This window comes from Ictalurus punctatus, chromosome 22 (genome assembly GCF_001660625.3).
Source record: "Ictalurus punctatus breed USDA103 chromosome 22, Coco_2.0, whole genome shotgun sequence".
NCBI lineage: Eukaryota > Metazoa > Chordata > Actinopteri > Siluriformes > Ictaluridae > Ictalurus > Ictalurus punctatus.
The window spans coordinates 14,748,055-14,767,276 of NC_030437.2; the positions used below are offsets into that span (position 1 = coordinate 14,748,055).

At 39.9% G+C, this 19,222-nt stretch overlaps 2 protein-coding genes across 3 annotated transcripts in view; one reads left to right on the forward strand and one right to left on the reverse strand.

Annotated features, from left to right (window-relative positions):
- The first annotated feature begins 2,658 nt into the window (after positions 1-2,658).
- Positions 2,659-14,115, forward strand: pik3ip1 (phosphoinositide-3-kinase interacting protein 1). Its single transcript, XM_017451454.3, has 6 exons — positions 2,659-2,921; positions 3,352-3,480; positions 5,398-5,514; positions 8,439-8,603; positions 8,825-8,903; positions 12,112-14,115. The coding sequence occupies exons 1-6, from the start codon at positions 2,852-2,854 to the stop codon at positions 12,326-12,328; spliced, it is 777 nt and encodes a 258-aa protein (XP_017306943.1). The 5' UTR covers positions 2,659-2,851; the 3' UTR covers positions 12,329-14,115.
- An 81-nt stretch (positions 14,116-14,196) lies between these two features.
- Positions 14,197-19,222, reverse strand: part of limk2 (LIM domain kinase 2) — a 35,257-nt gene continuing 30,231 nt past the window's right edge. The window contains exons 13-17 of one of the 2 annotated variants that reach the window (XM_017451452.2): positions 18,975-19,028; positions 17,708-17,885; positions 16,849-16,904; positions 16,526-16,683; positions 14,197-15,516 (exon numbers count right to left, since the gene is read on the reverse strand). In XM_017451452.2, coding sequence (XP_017306941.1) covers positions 15,324-15,516; positions 16,526-16,683; positions 16,849-16,904; positions 17,708-17,885; positions 18,975-19,028 — 639 coding nt within the window. In that variant the 3' untranslated portion in view covers positions 14,197-15,323. The remainder of the gene's footprint in view (positions 15,517-16,525; positions 16,684-16,848; positions 16,905-17,707; positions 17,886-18,974; positions 19,029-19,222) is intronic. The other variant, XM_017451453.2, reaches the window with a different exon arrangement.

Here is a 19,222-nt window from a genome sequence, read left to right on the forward strand (position 1 = left end):
GTGTCCTCGGTGCCTGTCAGTCTCACAGAAAGAGACGTGTCCTCTGTGCCTGTCAGTCTCACCGAAAAAGAGACGTGTCCTCGGTGCCTCTCAGTCTCACCGAAAAAGAGACGTGTCCACGGTGCCTGTCAGTCTCACCGAAAAAGAGACGTGTCCTCGGTGCCTGTCAGTCTCACCGAAAAAGAGACGTGTCCTCGGTGCCTGTCAGTCTCACCGAAAAAGAGACATGTCCTCGGTGCCTGTCAGTCTCACCGAAAAAGAGACGTGTCCTCGGTGCCTGTCAGTCTCACCGAAAAAGAGACGTGTCCTCAGTGCCTGTCAGTATTACTAAAAGAGACATGTCCTCAGTGCCTATGAGTTTCATGGAACAAGAGGTGTGTGTGTGTGTGTGTAGCACAAGTTCCATATTAGACCCCATTTGAATACATTTACTTACACTTTTTAGTTGCACATATTGGAGCATAAGTTCCTGTACCTGTTTTCCTCCATACTGTGAAATTATGTGTTAATACACAGGTGGTGGGATTTTTTTTTTTCTTTTTTTTTTTTTTTTTGGTATTAAAAGCTCAGGTGCCAGGTGTGCATTGGTGAATTTAGGAAACCACCTGACTGAAATGAAACCAAATAATCAGTACCAGGAGTTTGAATGGAAGACTTTGCAAACAAATTCCAGGAGCACAAAGAGCCACTAGACTGAAAATCTCTGGAAATTTTTATTATGGAAACTCTGTGGTATTAATTAGAAAGACTGCCAGTTGGCCAGGGTGTGTGCTGTTTGGCCCGAGAGTGTTGTGGGACAGGAAGCTGACCATCTGGTACAATTATGTGGAACTATTTACTGCCATTCTCTAGAATGCTGTAGCAAGCCCAGTAGAATAGCATAGTTCGTGTCCACATGGTGAAACAATTACTGTACACACTCTGCAAGCAGACCTTCTAGCAAGATCTCTATTTTTTGGGTCACAAGGTATAGTTTGTGAAAAATATCCATGAATGTCTAGCTCTGATTCCTAGTAAGGCATGCTGCAAAGTCTACCATCTAAAACTAATGGGAAATATTTCATTAGGTGAATATTTTGTGTTTTGATATATTTTAAAATGCAAAGAGATACTGTAATACATATAAAATTGCATATGAATTACAACTTATAAATATTTAATATCCAATTAGAAATGTTTTGGGGAAAAGTTTCTCCAAGTATCAAACTGAAATGATCTGAAATGGGGCGCATGGTGGCTTCAGGGTTGAACACCTCCAGGGTCGGGGTTCGATTCCCACCGTGGCCCTGTGTGTGAGGAGTTTGCATGTTCTCCCCGTGCTGCGGGGGTTTCCTCCGGGTACTCCGGTTTCCTCCCCCAGTCCAAAGACATTCATGGTAGGATGATTGGCATGTCCAAATTATCCGTAGTGTATGAATGGGTGTGTGTGATTGTGCCCTGTGATGGATTGGCACCCTGTCCAGGGTGTACTCGCCTTGTGCCCCATGCTCCCTGGGATAGGCTCCAGGTTTCCCTGTGACCCTGAAGGATAAGCAGTACAGAAAATGGATGGATGGATGATCTGAAATGGTGAACAAATGACTCCAGTGCATAGAAGAAAGCTGGCATAAGGAGAGCAAGAATAAACTGAGAATTAGTCTCGTGTTTACAAAGCATCCGATTGACTGCTGCTCATTTTAACCGTATGAACCTCTGGACTTCTCTTTATTTTGCCTGATAGTTATTAGCCGCAGCCTAGTACCAGGGTTTCTTCACATTTGAGTCAGGAAGATTGATGACTGAATAGGAAGAGAGGCTGCAGGTGCAGAAATGCAAGACCAAAGATGCATGTAGATTGCATTTCAAGGACATTCTCATTTAAAGCCTCTCATTTAATGCATTGAGGAAATGTGAAATTTGCTCTTGATAAATATGTCTGACCTCGTCTTTTAATTTAAATGAAAAAATGGCAATATATATGTATCTCTATTCACGTCAACTAGATTTTAAAACGTTTTAGTAGTAATCAAGTATAAACATTAAACTTGTTATAACAACAAAAGCTGCTACTAATACTACTGCTGCTGTTACTATTATTAGGGGGAAAATAGACATTATAATTACTATACACATTTCGAGATTAAGTATTATGTATGTATATAATAAATCCGGTCATTTATTTAAATCTAATATTGTTTTAATCTTAACTGGATTATTAGATTATGTAATAACAATCTGGGCGTTATCAGTGTTTGCAAGAGCTCGTGGAGCGCGCGCCGCCGCTACCTCTTAGAACGCAAGGCTGTTTACTTGAGACGCTGGGGCTGATGCAGCGTTCACGAGCTCGTCGAAACTTTCTCATAGTTTGGATGTTTGTATTCTAGACTCGATAAACATTGGTGTGAAGTGGGAATAAATAAACATGAACTGCAAAGATATTTACAGAATAAATAGTAATCACCTGTGTTATGAATGCAAATAACAATGAAAAAAAAAAGAATCAATAAAAGGAAAACAATACATAAAATGACACGTAACATGTGCATGGAGTCTCAATTGAGTGCTGAGTTGTGTCTTGTCACTTGTATATTTGACACTAACACACACTGGTAAATATATTGTCTCGGGCACATAATAACAAGCCGTGTTTTCCGCACTGGTAGGCAGTTTAGCACTGGGGGTGGATCATGTGCGGGTAAATCAGATGAGCTTGTGAACGCTGCATTAGAACTGGCTTTTACCAAAACAAGCGGTGGTGCGCTGCTGGAGAGGTTTAATCAGGGTGGATCCGCTTCTTCGATCATTTCACACGGTTTTTAACTCGATTCACCATGAACCCCAGCTGCTAGCAGGCTAAACGACGGCATTTAAAATGGCTTGTTCTGTGCATGTTGTTGTTTTGCTAAGCCTTGCGTTGGGAGATTGTTCCTCGCTTCTTGAAGGTAGGAGTCCCTTTGTTCTTTGTTCAGTTTATTAGGAAAAGTTAGTTTGATAGAAAGGATAAAAATGCACATAACGTGTTATTCACACGCATTCATTCTATTCCATGCGTTTTTAAGAGATTTTCCCCCATAATGTTTTCACATGGCACCAAATTAAAGGGAATTTCCTCCCCCCAAAAAAACAACTTTCAAAACACTCCAATAATACAGCAGCAAGTCAGCTCAGTCCTGTTGCATGTAATTATGTATGTAAAAGCAGCCATAAAGCTGAACACGTATTTCTTTGTTGTTTACAAATCACGTGAAATAAACACACTGGCTATTTAATGGTGGCTGATCCACGTGACTTTCTGAGCGCTACGTGATCTGGACTGTTCTGTAAGGAATGAATGTATTGATTAACCTGAAGATGTTCTGTGATACTTTGCAGAGTGCATAACGGGCAATGGTGTGCAGTACAGGGGACAGCAGCAGAAATCTTCCTCAGGCAGTCTCTGTCTGAACTGGAACAACACGAGCCGGAACTATGACGTCACACTGCACCCAGACCTGGCCACAGGTGTGCAAGAGTGTTTGTGTGTGTGTGTGTGTGTGTGAGAGGGAGAGAGAGAGAGAGAGAGAGAAAGTGAAAGAAAGGGAGCGAGAGAGAGAGTCCAAAATCTAGCACTACACATCACACACTGCAATCTACACAATACACTGCTCTCAGGCCTGGACACAGGGGAAAGAGTCCAAAATCTAACGCTACACGTCACACACTGGACATAGGTGAGGGACCAAAATCTAGCACTACATACTGCAAATGACTCACTACACCCAAACCTGGATACAAGCGAGAGTCCAAAATCTAGCAATGCACAAGGCAAGCGGCGCACGGCAAGTGGCGCGCGGCAGGCGGCGCACGGCAAGTGGCGCACTAAAAACTAAGCACTGCACCCAGACCTAGACGTGGGTGTGAGAGAGAGTCAGGGTTCAACTTGTAGCAGTACATACTTGGTGCTCATTTTTATCTTTAGTATGAAAGAGTGTAGGGTGCCATTTTGAAAATAATCTATGTAACAATAATACAGGGATTAGTGACTCACTGGAATGTACCCAGCTTTTCAAACAAACTCGGTGGCAAAAGCAAGGCAAGAGCGCACTGGAGGGGTGCACCACCTATACATGTATTTATAGAACATCTGATTTGTTCATGGTGGCCTCATAGCATTGGTGTAGGCTTAATATTGTCTATAAGCTATTCACTAGGATGGAAGCTGTATCCTATACCTGTTATAAAAATGCACACAGTAGACATAATTATTGATCATTTCTCTTAAACAACACACCTTGTTGTGTTTTTATTTCTTGTTTAGTACCAATAATGGAATTGGTTATTGAATGTGGAGGGCTTTGTGCATTTAAAAAAAAATCCTTTTCTGTCATATTCATTTCATTGGAGAGTCATTTCTTAATAAATAAATACAGTATTAGTAAATTTCTGTGGTATAAGAGAAATAAAACACTTCAGGATGCGACGTAATGAACATAAAATAAGAATAAACATTGCTTCACATTTGGTAGCATCATACAGTGCATTGTTGATTTTCCTCTAACAGCACACTCTGTCCTGTTTTATTCCTAATTTTAACATGTATATTGCAATCAGTTCTTGATTTGACCCTTGCTTTTAATCCGAGTCCCCTGACCTAGTTTGTGTGGAGTGAGTGAGCAGTAACTAGTTCTCAGCCATTTCACACCATGTGCACTAGCTTGTGGAATATCTGTTCATCTGTCTAATACATCTATGATCTAATACATTTTGAATATGATGTAAATATCTCACCTAGACATAAGACATGGTTTCAAAAACAACAGTACACTCGTTCAAATATTAGAACACGATAAAAGAATAAAGGTCGGCAACTCAAGTCGGAAACTTAACGTATTCATGGCTTGGAAGGACGTTAGCGTGTAATGTTTAGGTGTAGGGACTCTTTATGGCCGTTCTGAAAGCACAGGAAGCCAGCATTTGTTGTCTTAATGCAGAATTTGAAAAGCTAACTTGAAACAGCAGGCATTGTGGTGTCTTCACTGATCAACCATATACAAGGTTAAATGTATAAAGGAATTTAAAAAAATTCAAAAATGTAGCATCTTGGTACAAAAAGCTTTTTCACTTTCCCTAATTTTTAAGATGGTAATTTGGCTTAGACACACACAGTAGGAGATAAACAGTAGAAAGAACATTCTGAGCAAAAACGGCATATGTTTGTGCAACCCATTGTATCATTAGGTAGCAGAGCCAGTCATGTGGCAAAGCTTGGACACTGTGTTTGATATTTGGGGATTTCACGAGTGCCTGGATTTCTCCCCTGTGCTTTTTAGACCTGACATGTATAACCAAAAATAATAGCTAATAATAAACTCTTTAATTGGGGTCAAACCTACCATGCCTTTAACTTTCTATTGGTTAACGTGTTGTATTTCTCTACAGGTGTAGGGGACCATAACTACTGCCGTAATCCCGATGACTCAGATGAGCCCTGGTGCTATGTTTCCGGAGCAGATGGACAACTCCAGAGAGAATCATGTGCTATTGAAGCATGTCAAGGTAGCCAACTTTATTTAACCTACTCATAACTGAGCTATAGTACTAATATAAATACAGATCAGCAGTTTGCTATCATTTATAGAGATCATGTATTTTTAATAAAACACTTCTATACTGTAATGTATTGCTATTGAATGAAGCTGTTGCATCTGGTTCGGAAAGAAGCGCCCAGTTCCAGATTTAAAGCAAATTTATAATAATGCACTCGGTCTAATATTTTATATATTCTATAGTAACAACTAATATAGACATGTATGGTGAACACGACATAATCTAAGCCAAGTAATAAATACTGTTAATATTTAAGATCAACACAAATAAGTAGAATTACTGACACGGTGAATTTTTCTGGTCGAAGACGTTTATTTAGCATGTATGGAAGGAGTCTCCAGTGCCAGTGCTTTGTAACGGTCAGTGGTCAAGGTGCAACGTTACATTTTCCACCAGGTGAAAGTCTAAAGATGGAGGACTTTTATACGCTTTCTGGATTTACAATAACACGACAAGCTGTGGTGTTTTATTTTTTTGTCTTATTAACTTCAGTAGAAAGAAAACAGAGAGACGCTCTTGTTGTTTTTTTCAACCCTTGTTTTAAATCCTGAGTCTCCTGACCTGGTTTGTGTGGAGTGTGTTATTGAGCGAAATAGGTCTCAGGCATTTCACACCATGTACCTGTGGAATGCCTGTTGGTCTCTCCTGCTGTCTTGTACTTCTGAAAGTAGGGCAAATAGTTTCCCCCAGTGAGTGTGAGAACACTCTCCACACCGAGGTTCAAGTGTGCCAAGTGTAAATTTTGCTGGCTCAGTAAGTCGTGCTCTCCATCCCATATTTGGCCATCATGTAGGACTAGTTCTGCAGAGTTTACTAAACAAATCTGAGATGCAGGATTAATCAGTCTAAGGAAAGGCAGAGGTGTTTTTTAAAAAAATTTTATTGAATGATCTCCAAGTTTATTCAGATTAGTGAGTCAAATGTTCAGGCTTCGTGTGTCCTTTCTCGAACGCGTCGCCATCCTTTCTGCGAGTTTGTGAACAAGCAGATCAAGTCAAACAGGAACATGAGGAAACTTGTCAGGCAGCTGTACTCAAGGAAGAAGTCTTGGATTGTGATTGGGTGGAAGTGAAATGCTTTTCCACAATAACAGCTCCTGATTGGTTTGTCATCGCTCCAAACTGTTTAACTCCAGGGACAGTAAACAACTTTTTTTTCGATGGGGGGGTTGGGTTGAGACGGACGACTCAGTGGACAGGCAATGGGAAGATGAGCAGAGTTGTTGTTCTCGGCTCAGGTTTCTCCCTCCCACGAACCCATTAAAACATGTCAAGCGTAATGCTGTTCTATGTCTTTTTTTTTTTTTTTTTTTTTTTTTTTCTTTTTTCTTTTTTTCTGTTTTTCTTTTTTTTTTAAAGTCCGTTTCCTCTACCAAATGGCTCAAAGGTAAATAAATGAGAAAGATCTGTGTTTGCTCAGTCTGTCTGCTAATGGAGGCTTATCGCAGCTGTTGTCATCTCAAAGCTGCTTAATCAGTAAAATTCAATCTAAGCTTTGTCTTCTGTAACCAGTCAAGACAAAACCCAAGACCAGTAACGAGAGCAAACGCACGGGAAGTTCTACATAATATAGACCAAATAACATTGTAGTTGTATTGCTACATAGTGTTATTGTGATGATACACATTTGGTGTAATGATCGATGATTTGGCATATTTTGACCATCGGTTTCTTGGGTCATGGTAATGCTGAAACACCAAAAACACTTGGCAACATTTAGTGGTGAATTGTAGGAGAGCTCATTTGCATGTACTTTTATTTATAAAGCCTTGAATCCTACATTTATAAAGACGAGTGGCTTAAATAACAGACAGGTTCCTTCTATAAATCCTCAGTACACAGCTGCATGCCTTATTCTTGTGATAAGATTGCAATACAACTGAGGCCTAAATCTTTGTGACTGATAGCACATGGCATGCACTGTTGATGATGATGATGAAGAACTACAGTGACTATTTTTATATTGCCTGAATTTCACTTCTGCGATAGTCCTTAGATAAGGATTACACAAGTGATAATGCCACTAATCACAGGCCGATGTCGCACATCCCACCCACATAGATTTAAACCAGAACTATCCATTTGATCTGGAACAATATTTTTGAGTCTGACTGGACAAGTTTCTCTTGTGCTGTTACATTTAGCTTGAGGGCAGTGTGAGGAATCTGAAGTTAATCAAGCATGTTTTCTCACTTATATCTGGTCTTTTTCACAGTTCAAATGTTGTTGGATTTTCAGTGTGATGCTCAAGTTTGGTATCTCATTTTGAAATGAAACCATGTCCCCTTTGGCTAATAGACTCTATTCTAGGGGTCATGGGCTGAATCTGGACCAGAACCAAACTGAGCACAGGAAATAAACGTGTATAAAAACCTGCGTGTATTTCGGTGACTTGGTGGTTTTCTAAACATGAACCAGTGCAGCTTTTGTAGCAGATTCCCCAATACAGCTTTTCCAGTCACATGCGGTTAGTTGTAAATTACGTAGCTGAAGGCAGCTCATCAGATCAGAGACATAGCTACAGGGCTAGCGACATTAGATCAAAAAGTGGAGAGTTTTCAGAGATTTTCCTCTTTAGTAAACTGATGAAATGGCTTGTTAAAAAAGCTGTAAACTGATGATAAAGTTAGATAAAGTAACGTGATGGTAAACTGATGAGAGAGCTAGTTAAAAGTAGTAGTAAGGTGAAATGCCACTAGGAAACAAAACATAACCACTTGAAACTGTAAAACATTATGTAGCTGGATCTTTACACATTTTAGTTGAATACCCCTGCTCTATGTTATTGTTGGATTTGAAGGGGGGAAAAAACTCACTTTGTACCTTAAATCCTGTCTGAATGTGCATTCAGGCAAATGACCTTGTAACCCACAGATGAAAGCTGCGCAGGAGCAGTAAATTGTGCCATGAACCCGTCTGGAGATGAGAAAGAGACGACCGAGCAGCCGGTAGTAGAAGGCGCTGCTGTTCAGCCGGTGGTGGGGGTCAGTCAGCGGGTCAGGACCGGACCCAAGAAGAAGAAAGACCTAGGGACTACGGGTATGTCTTGTGCCTTGGATTATTGTTCGTACATATAAACCCCCAAACTCCTCTCTTATACCTGAGCAACTCTGCTCTGATCCGGAAGTTTCCATTGTAGCAGAAATAATCTGGCTACCTTTAGTTGGCTCATGTAGTTGGTAAATGCTTGGATAGATGAACAGCTCTGTTCAGCTTTCCCCAGCGCCGTGTTAATAATCTGCTGCTGTGTTCTCTTTCAGGTTATGTCCTAGCCATCATCATGATGGCCATCATCATCATACTGGGAGTGGGAATTACACTGGGCTACTTCTATAAGCGGTTAGTACACACACATGGAAACAAACACACCGGCACAAAGCACCACAGAGAATTAGGGTCAGTACAGAACAGACCAGAGCGTGAAATTCGGAACGAGGACACGGACAAAGCACGGCTTGTAAGAAAGAGGGCTTGAGGAAACAAAGAAAGACAGCGCATGCTGTGTCATTCGTATAAAGGGTTGAGTAGAATTAATGTGGAGGCTTCCTGGCTGCTCATGAATGTCAGTTAATCATTTGTTTATGTTGTCAATTATTCTGCAGGCAGTTTTGAGAATCTTGTGCAATGTTCTTCAGTGGTGTGTTTGTGAGTGTGTGACGTGATTAGGAGCATCGGGAAGTTGTTTGTTCATCGGGGTGTTGTTTTTTTTTTGTATAAATAAGTTTGGGAAAGGAATTTCAGCATAAATGACTCAAATGTAATCTAGTCTTTTAAAAAATTTTTTTTTTAAAAATCCACTAATATTATATAATATTAATTCTATCTATACTATATATTACTAAACCACGAAGGCCAAATGCAATCTATAATTTGCTGTTTAAAAAAATATTTCTATAAATGGATACATTAGTTTTAAAATTCTAAATCCACTAGTGTATATAAAATGTCTGTATATATTTGAATGAGTTAATGGGCAGATGCTATTTGCACCAGGTTAAAAGTGGAAATGTAAACTATTTCCTCCCAATTTATTCCTAGCTGCTGTTTGACCGGCTTTACGTTAGCTAACTTTCTAGCAACCTTCACACTTGTTTAAACAGTATACTAGTCAGCATGGCTTGTTAGTAGCCTGGGCTACAGGTGTACACAATATAAGTTAAGCTCATGTTAGCTAGCCTGCTAACAAATCTTGGATGTTGCTTTACACAATATAATAGCCTAATAGTTAGCTTGTTATAATGTAATATGAGACTTTGCTTTAGAATTAGCAACTTGGTTAGCTTAAGTGAACTAGCTATTGCTGCCGGTTAGTGAAGTATCTATTTAGCTGGCAACATTAGCACAGTGCTAGGTAGCTGGCTAATGTTGCTAGATAAAGTGGTGTCAGTTCTGTTGGGTATGCACACTTCTGTTTGTTTGGGGTATTTGATGGTGCAAATACTGTGTGGCTAATGCTATTTTCACCAAGATGGGAAATAACCCTTTTTTCCCCTTTATTTATTTATTTTTTTTTTTAAAGATGGAATGAATTGTATATAGAAATATCTTTAAAAAAGGTGTCATTATCTATCTGACCATACTGCAATACAAGGCAAGTATGTACACTCCCCTAATCAAATGGTAAGCTGTTAAGAGTAGAAAGACGCAGCCTTTTGTATGTTGAACCAGATAAAAGAACGTCACCTGACTGCTCTCCCCAAAGCTTTGTTTGCGTGTCAGCTGCGATGATCTCACACTGTCATTAATATTTATTTGGTTAAGCACCTCAGTATTGACACGTATTAAAAGTAAATAGAACAGGTTTACTTACACACGGATACACAGACATTATATAACCATTCAGCATTCATTGTAGCAGCATGATTTCATACAGTAATAAACATAGCAGTTCGTTCAGTTACTTCAAGAGGGTTGGCATTGCAGTGTTTCCAGTTTATTTTAGACCACACTTGACTAGTTCCTTTAAGAGATCTAATGACAAAATGAGTTCAGGCTCATTGCTTGGTTAATGCCGAGACTGGTGTGTAGAGATCCACACAGAGAGGAACAGGGCATGAGAAAGGGATGAAAAGAAGAAAGGTTGACGAGAGGGAGGTTGAGGAGGGCTGCAGTCCAAATGGCACGCCACGAGCGGTAGTTTGTACACACTCAATCATCTCTGACTGCCTCTGGAGAAAGATGTTTTTCTTTTTCCCCTGGCCTAGTCCAGCCACGCTCCATCCTATCAGTGATTAATGGTCCAGACAAAAATTCACACACCCTCAGCAGTGCCACAAATTCCACTCTTATTCTGCAGCTCCCTAAATGACACCTTCTGAAGAGGTGCTCTAAAACATAACACTGGTCTTAAAGAGTAAGAAGAGTTGAACGATTTAATTCTGAAATATTGTACCCTTTCTCGCAGTACACTGGCGTTCCATTCAACCGGTGGAATGGAAATCGACTTAGCGGATATTTTTAATCAGTATAAACGAATGAATTCTTTTATCGCTGTAAATCTGTTATACGATCAGTCAGGACACTGTTGGGTTTCTGTGTGTAGAGTACAGGGACAGTGTTTAGCTGCTGGTGAGCAGGGTGATGGGAAAGGGGAGGGGTGTGAGCCCCCTGCTGGGCAACAGTTCATACCTCTCCACAATAACGTTGGGTACAGAGATAAAACAGACAGCAGAAATAAAGTTTTACTGTATACAACTGCCACAATACAGTTATAACATTTAATGCTAGTAGGCTAGGTAAAAGACAAAAAAAAAAAAAAGAAATGCTTATGAAACACTGCAAATTTTTAAAGCCCCGAGTGTCTACTTTATCATCATCCATTAACTGCTAGTGTCGAGTGTCGCATCACAAATGAATCCAGCACTGAATATGGGCACCTCCAAAACAGGCAGAAATATATATATTTTTTTAATTTATTTTTGTCTCTGGTAAAAATATTTAAAGAAGAAATAGGACCCATAGCTGAAGAATCACTTGAATAATTGGAACGTGCAGCTCTAATATTAAAGGTGCACTTTGTATATTTTTTATGGGTGCCTAGACCTAAAATAATGAGAATACATTAAAAGATACCTTAGAAAACATGATTTATAATATTACTACGCAACACATTTGGTTAGCTTCTTCATTTAAGGTGTCTGTGTAGTTTTTTTTTTTCTTTTTTTTTCTTTTTTTTTCTGGGCTGGAAATTAGCTACAACGCGGCTGCAGCAACTCTTTAGCTCTGCCCCATTTCCCAAAAGACAATAAGAGAGACGTATGTAATTTCACCGTGAAATTGGCTCGTCTGTGTGTTATTGCAGTTGCCCTCACCGCGAAACGACCAACCGCTCCTTTAAATGAGTTTTAAAAGTAGCTATACATTTACACCAAGTCTGATCAGAATGTGCATTGTAAAAATCCCAAACACACTTTGTTCATGCATCTACTTTATTCACAGAACGGAGCGATTAATTTGAGCAGTATTTAAAAAGAACATTTCAGACTTCATGATCAAGATAAAATGTCACTGTCGATTAATCGAGGTCTTCCTGTCCTATCATTTGCAGCGGTCGTGATCTGAAGAAGCAGCACGAGCAGAATGTGTACGAGCGAGAGATGCACCGCATCACCCTTCCCTTCTCTGCATTCGCCAACCCCACGTGCGAGCTGGTGGACGAGAACACGATCGTTGTGGCGGCTGAACCCGCTGAGCATGCACCATCGCAGGGCGTCGTTGAGGGTAGCGACCCCCTCATCGACTCTGCAGGCACCCCTGGAGCTTGACAGATCCTGGACTGGAAATGATAAAATTTTGAGTCTCCGTGGATCAGCACTACCCCACACACCATCTCTCTCTCTGTCTGTCTGTCTGTCTGTCTGTCTGTCTCCTGCTTTTCAGGAGAAGAGAAAGCTCTTCATGGACTCCTAGTATCCTTGTCTCCTCAATAGCAGCCATGTTGAGGAGTGGAGGATGCACCAAGACACATCAGACAATTACGGATGCAAGGACTGGGGGAGGAGTTGTATAAAAGTGCATGTCAGGATTGTTTCAAGGTGAATACTGTTTAAACCTGGTTATAGCATGGTGGTCCGTTAACAAGCCTTATGCACATGTTGGAAATGAAGCTGTGTATTATATCAATTGAAAAATTGGGGGAATTGCATTCTTTTTCCTGTTTTCTGATGATCATGCACTATGTTAATTGAAGGAAAATTCCAGTGCAAGCACGGGCATTTTTCCTCCCACAGCATTTAGCGCTACAGTGCCCCTCTGGACTTGTAGCACTCGGTATTTGAGTGGCTTTGGGTCAATCAGCAAAGTGGATCTATATTCATCAACTTTGACAGGCCCATTTTCAGAAACCTGCACTCGGGTTATTGCAGCGAACAGTGCCCAGGTTTCCACACACATTGCCTTGGGGTATTGAATATAAATGTAACTCAGACTGTAGGCTTTTCAAAGTGTTACTATTTTGGGGGGGGTGTAGAAATACATTCCCAAGGACGCCAGATGCAATGAAAGAATAGCAAAGCCTGAAAGTGTGTTGTGGATCAGGTTAGTGAGGTCAACACTGGCTCTGTTCCTCATGTGGTATTCGTGTAGACTGTCCTCGAGCAGAGATTAGGTGTTAAATGATTTAGACTGGCAGCACAAACATTTCACACAGCATTTCAAATCGGATTTATATCTTAAATACCTTTTTTTTTTTTGTTTGTTTTTTTTTTTTTTTTTTTCCCTGTAATGCCTGCTTTGCTACCGAATCGGATTTTTCTGCACTGCGGATCATTATTAACTGCACAGAGGGAGGTCTGTAAATTAGTGCGGGGCAGGAAAGTTAGTCGTCTACTAGTTTTTTACCCCAGATGAGCTCCACTGATGCGACCCTGATCATCTGATGTCTTTTATACACTTTTCTGGCCACAAGCTTCAGGATCTTGAAGGTAGATTGGCTGTCTGCATTTTTGGTTATGATGGAAAAACAAACATTTAAACACTGACAAAATGAACGTTTTTGTAGCAAGATATAGTCACTGGATTTAAAAACGGTCACATCATCCCGTCTTTAAGAATTAATCAGAAATTTTGAATGAAAGGTGGCTCTTGGATGTGTTTTGTAACAAGAAGTATCAGACTCTAGCGAGAGATCAGGCTTGGGAGACTAACATGATGGAAACCATTTGGAGAAAGCCATCATTCTTTCATTTGTCTTTGCTGATCGAAATCTTCCCTGCTCAAGATGTCACATTCGTTTGATATTGGCAGACGAAATCTGTCGGTGTTATTTGAGCAAATCCATTATGGGGGAGAAAAAAAAAAAGCCTGAAATCTTGTAGAAACCCCTGAATTTTTTTCTTCACAAGCTGGGATGGTGTGTGGATCTACATTTCCTGGGGAAGTATTATTTTGGTTTCTGTTTATTTTGTAATGACCTGGAGTCTGTATTCTCTCCCCCCCCCCTGTCGTCTTGATATATCAGAACACACCTGCATATAGTTAAGAGATCTTATTTTTAATGTTTGGCAGATTTTCACTGCTATGAAGAAATTTAAAATAAAAACTGAATGCAATATGCTGTTTTGTGCTCTGTCAATTACTCAATTTTACAGTTGTGTACTATATACTGGTTTTAGTGCCAAATGAACCTCAATCCAAGAGTTAATTACGTCATTTATTTGTGAAACATTAGTCAGAAACACGGGAAATACAAATATCAGTGGTTATGATGTTCACACATCAAGTACCTTATGTTAGGGGGAAGGAAATGGACTTTTTACATTCTACAAAATGCAATCAGCAAACCAAAGTTATCCCACACTGCAATTACAACTTCTATACAATTCTGACACTAACAATTATCATCATAATTCTTATTAAACAAACAAACAAAAAACTCATCCAGTTATGTTTCTGTGCTTTTCCAGAAATATCAATGCTACCGAAGTGGCAGCTGATTTGAAAATAAACATATACAAAAATCTGTAACAACTTGTCCAGGATAAAGACTTACCAATCATTTAGGAATTATTATTATTTTATTTTTTTGTAGTTGGAAGTCAAACAGAAAAAAAAAACTGCTGCTGCTGGCAGTGTATTCTATTTTTTCATTCTTTTAAATTTAAGAGTCAACCACCAGGGGGCAGCAGGGTTCAGAACGTTGTCTTTTTAACCAGCCCAAGTGCTTAGTTCAGTATTCAGTAACGACCTGATTTAAACAGTCTGCACTCCAAGACTTTTAAAGTCATGCTACAAAGTTGTCTAAGTGATTAACGGTCTCTCCAGCAACAAGATACTACTGATTTAATTCAAGGAAGATCGACGCATGCTCACAGATACACAACAGAAGCCGCAGTAAGACCGTTGTGAGTTTTATTCTGATCCTAGCAGCTGCATGTCATTTGAGTTCGTTTTACAGATTTGTCATGATGCCTCTAGATGCAAGCACTCCAGATATAAATAGGAAAAGAGATGCCAAAATATCCCAAATTAGTCTGTAAGGGGGGGAAAAAAACCTTACCCTTGACAGACAAAGGAAAGAAAGAAAAAAAAACCTTCTTGAGTCATGAAATGTGCCTCCCTCATTGGAGCTCTGCAATACCCTCAACATTCTGACTCAACACAAGCACCCCAGTGTGAACGCATTGTAAACACACCAAGTGCACAGAATCCAGCATATCCGTTCATGTAAACTTGTCCATGTAGGAAATAATAAATTGGTCACCGACTCATGAGGTCTGTGTGCAGGCCCAACTTGATCTCTACATGTTTTGCGCTCTCTGGCTATGTGGCGTTGTTTTCCAGGCTGGAGCGCTCCGAAGAAGAGCTGGATTTTGGGGACAGATCGTCACTCTCGGGCCTGTTGGACTTCGAAAGGCTGTGCTGCAGCTCATCAAGTTCTGCCGGAAGAGGGATCCCGAGCTCCAGGTTTAGCGCCAAGGCTTCGAAACAGTCCTCGAGCTTCTGGAAGGCTGGCCTGGAGAGGGAAGACATCAGAGAGAGGGGTTAAAATGGTGCTTTGCATCTTTAATTTAAATACAGCCATGCTGGCCAGGGAGTTGCTGATTTTCCCCTAAACACATGCATAGGACAATGCAGATTTCTGAAGCAAAGTGTTAAAATGGACCGGTCAATGAGTAAACTTTGGAGTCTTTGTGACTCATGTTACAGAAGTCATACCACAGTCGTCGTCATTGTATTCTCGAATCTGACTGGTCAGACGGTTGCTGGCTGTGATTCAAAGTACAGGTGTGTATTAATGGGCTCGTTCGAATGCATTATCGTTTCTATAGTAACACCTTATTCACAGTGTATAATGGATGCTGTACATAACCTATGGCTTAAAAAAACGTATTATTAACTTCATAAGGGAACAACTGTTTATAGATCCTATTACATAAGTGATCGTGGAAACTAACTTGTCTTCCGAATGTCCCACAAAGTTAAACGTACATGCTGTTCTTTAATAAATAAAAATTTCTCATCGGTAGCAAAATGCTGTAGTATAGGAAGAATAAATAAAACATCAGAATGTGTAGTTCTTTGGAAAATGACCAACTTTGGGAGATATCACACCACCCAGTGATGATTATTTGCCTCGAACAGCAGGCCTCAATGCGTTTTATTCCTTTTGTAAAAGCTTGTGGACTATATAGTGAGTCACAGTGGGAAAAAGTGAATCCCCTATGCAGGACTGCTTTGCAAAGCTATTTGAAATTCAATGAGCATTCAGACTTCAGTCTCAGCAAGGAGGAAGAAAAAAAAAAAAAGAAAGAAAGAAGGGAAAAAAAAAAGAGCAGGCTGGCACTCAGCCTTCTGTATCACTTGTTTACATCTCTTCACCTCCTTTACAACTGAAGACAAAACAAAACTAGAACTGGCAGGATGAGGGTGTTGACAAAAATGCACAGATTTTCATTCAGATATCATAGTTGGCTACGTATACTTGCACCAACATCATTAGCTGTTTGATGTAAAACACACACCGGCTGTCAGGAACGAGATCGCAGCAGGCCACGGCTAATGGGAAGAACGCAGGAGGACAGTCTTCAGGTAGAAACTTCTCTGTAAACTTGCCCACGTTGAGCCCGAAGTCCAGTGTGCGGGGCAGACACTCGGGATCGGCGTACACCTGCCCGATGATCTAGAGCCACAAACACGCAGGAAATGAACAAAAGCGATGCAAATGCCCCGCAGAGACGAACACTGAGTTTTGCATAGATTCTTGCAGGATAATGACAGGATTGTAAATTAGGTTCTAGGCAGTGTGAGAAAAAGAAAGGTGAGACGGGTAAGTGGGGAGACACACCTCACAGAGCACAATGCCGTAGGAGAAAATGTCCACCTTCTCGTCGTAGCGTTTACCTGTACGACACAGAAATGAGGGATGATGCATCACATTTAACCCTGATAAAGGATTACTGCAAATCAGAACACTTAAAGGAATCCTTGTGTGATTTTAAACCTTATCGATCCACCACATCTGTAGTGTTTATAGGACTACAACAGGCAAGATTTTTTTCTGTATTGAGAGAACCTGTTTCACTACACCACATTTACAAGCCAAGTCCAAGGGCAGCTGTTGAAGTCTGTCAAAAAAAAAAAAAGGTTCACGCAAAACAGGAATTTTTAAATCGACCAATTATATCGATTCTTCAGTCAAATTAAGCTCTAAATCTGTATAGTTCACACTTTCAGAGAGGGAAGCTTTTCTGGTTAGTGCTATAACTAAGTAAGAAAAAACAACTGCCCTTAGACTTTTATTAGTAGTGAGGTTTTCGAGGAAACGGGGTTTTCTGTTCTTGAAATCCTTGACTGCGGTGATCACGCATACATTACAGACGCAGTGGTCAGAGATCAATTGGAGAACATTGGAGTATTCCTTTAATACTATGTTACTTCTCTGTACTCACTTATAATACGCACTTGTTCCAGTTCTTTCCTGTTGATTACTTCCTGACTCGTGCACTGTACCATGGAGCATTTGCTATTATGTGATGTGATGCAATGTGAAATGTCATGTGATGTGACGTGTCTGTGGGTTGTATGCATGTTGAGTGGGTTTCACCCGCTGTACATTTAATAAAAATGTATTTAAAAAAAATCATTTGGTCTTTAATTAAATGAGAGATTAACGGTTTTATGGTGTCACTCTAAATCCTTCTCACCGTTCAGCATCTCCGGAGCCATCCAGTACGGGTTGCCCACCACTGTGTAGCGCTTTTTGCGGTCGATGCGACGCAAAATCCTTTTCTTGCTGGTGGGCTTGTCAGGAGGGGGCTGCTTCACCTTGTCCTCCATGACGAGACGGGACAGGCCAAAGTCCGCCACCACCACCGTGTTGTCCTGATGTCAAAACAAGTAAGCGAATGGTTATTGTACCCAGCTGTAGGTGTTGAATATTGAGTTTAAAAAGCAAGTTATATATACTTTGTTCAGACAAACAGTTCACTTCAGATACTGTGGCCAATTTGAGAAGGAAAGATTTTCTGCAATCTGAACATTAAAAAAAACTGTGAAACCGACGTGGCTACACAAGCAAATGCTACTAAATGCTCACTCCCGTGCCAGTCTAAACAAACGAATCAAAGTCTAAAAATAAGACTTAAGAAATGAATCCGTATTTCCCCTTCAAGTTTCCCATGATTAAGTTTCCTTATCAGGAACATTCCAGAAGTTCCAGATAAAGAAAATGATTCACTGTGCGTTTTTTTTTTTTTCTTTCCTTCTCCTTCTCCAACCTGTTTGGGCTGATCAGCTACACTCTATAAACAGATGTGTCAAATAAATAAATTAATTAAATTAAAATAAATAATTGAAAAAACCCCCACATCATTTGTTCATTTTGAACACACCTGAATGTCTAGTTAAGGACAACACATTTTGTGTTAACAACACAATCAGCGTGTTAGTACATTTCCACACAAAGATGAGTAAAAAAATAACACATAAGAAGATGTGTTGTTTATACAGTGGGGGAAATAAGTATTGAATGTGGCAACATTTATTTCAGCAAATATATTTCCAATGAGGTTATTCACATTAAATAAATTTCAGTTAGCGTGTTCAGTACTTTTTTCCTGTGTCATTCCACTTTATTACACATAACTTTATTTATGGACTTTAATGTTGGGAATTCTTTATATGTGTGGATTTCTTGAGTTAATACTGATGTCCAGTGAAAATTTCATGTGAATAACCTCACTGGAAATATATTTACTGAAAATATATTTTTGACGCATTCTATACTTATTTCCCCCACTGTTATTTCCCCACTTTTTCCCTCCAATGATCCTAAAATGCAATTTGTTTGTATGCTAAAATTCTGCAATGCTCACAAAATAAACAAACAACTGCATGAAATTCAGGTGACATTTATTAAAATATTTGAAACATTTGACAGATGTAAGAATTGGAGTTGATGCATCTTCTTACAAATCTCCCTGCCATGTGGGAAGACAAGAGTCCCACTCCCTTCCATGCGAAAAGCTGTAAAAGAGCAAAAAGAGTGCTGGTTAGTTGTAGCTACAAAATTTGGACAAATGCCTTTGGACTTTAACCGAGAAATTGCGTTACAGAATCCCAAATTGTGCAATTTTGGAAATGTGACCCCCACTCTCCAAATGAACAAAATGGCGCTGTAGACTCACCAGGGAAATCTAAGATAACTTGCGAATATTTAT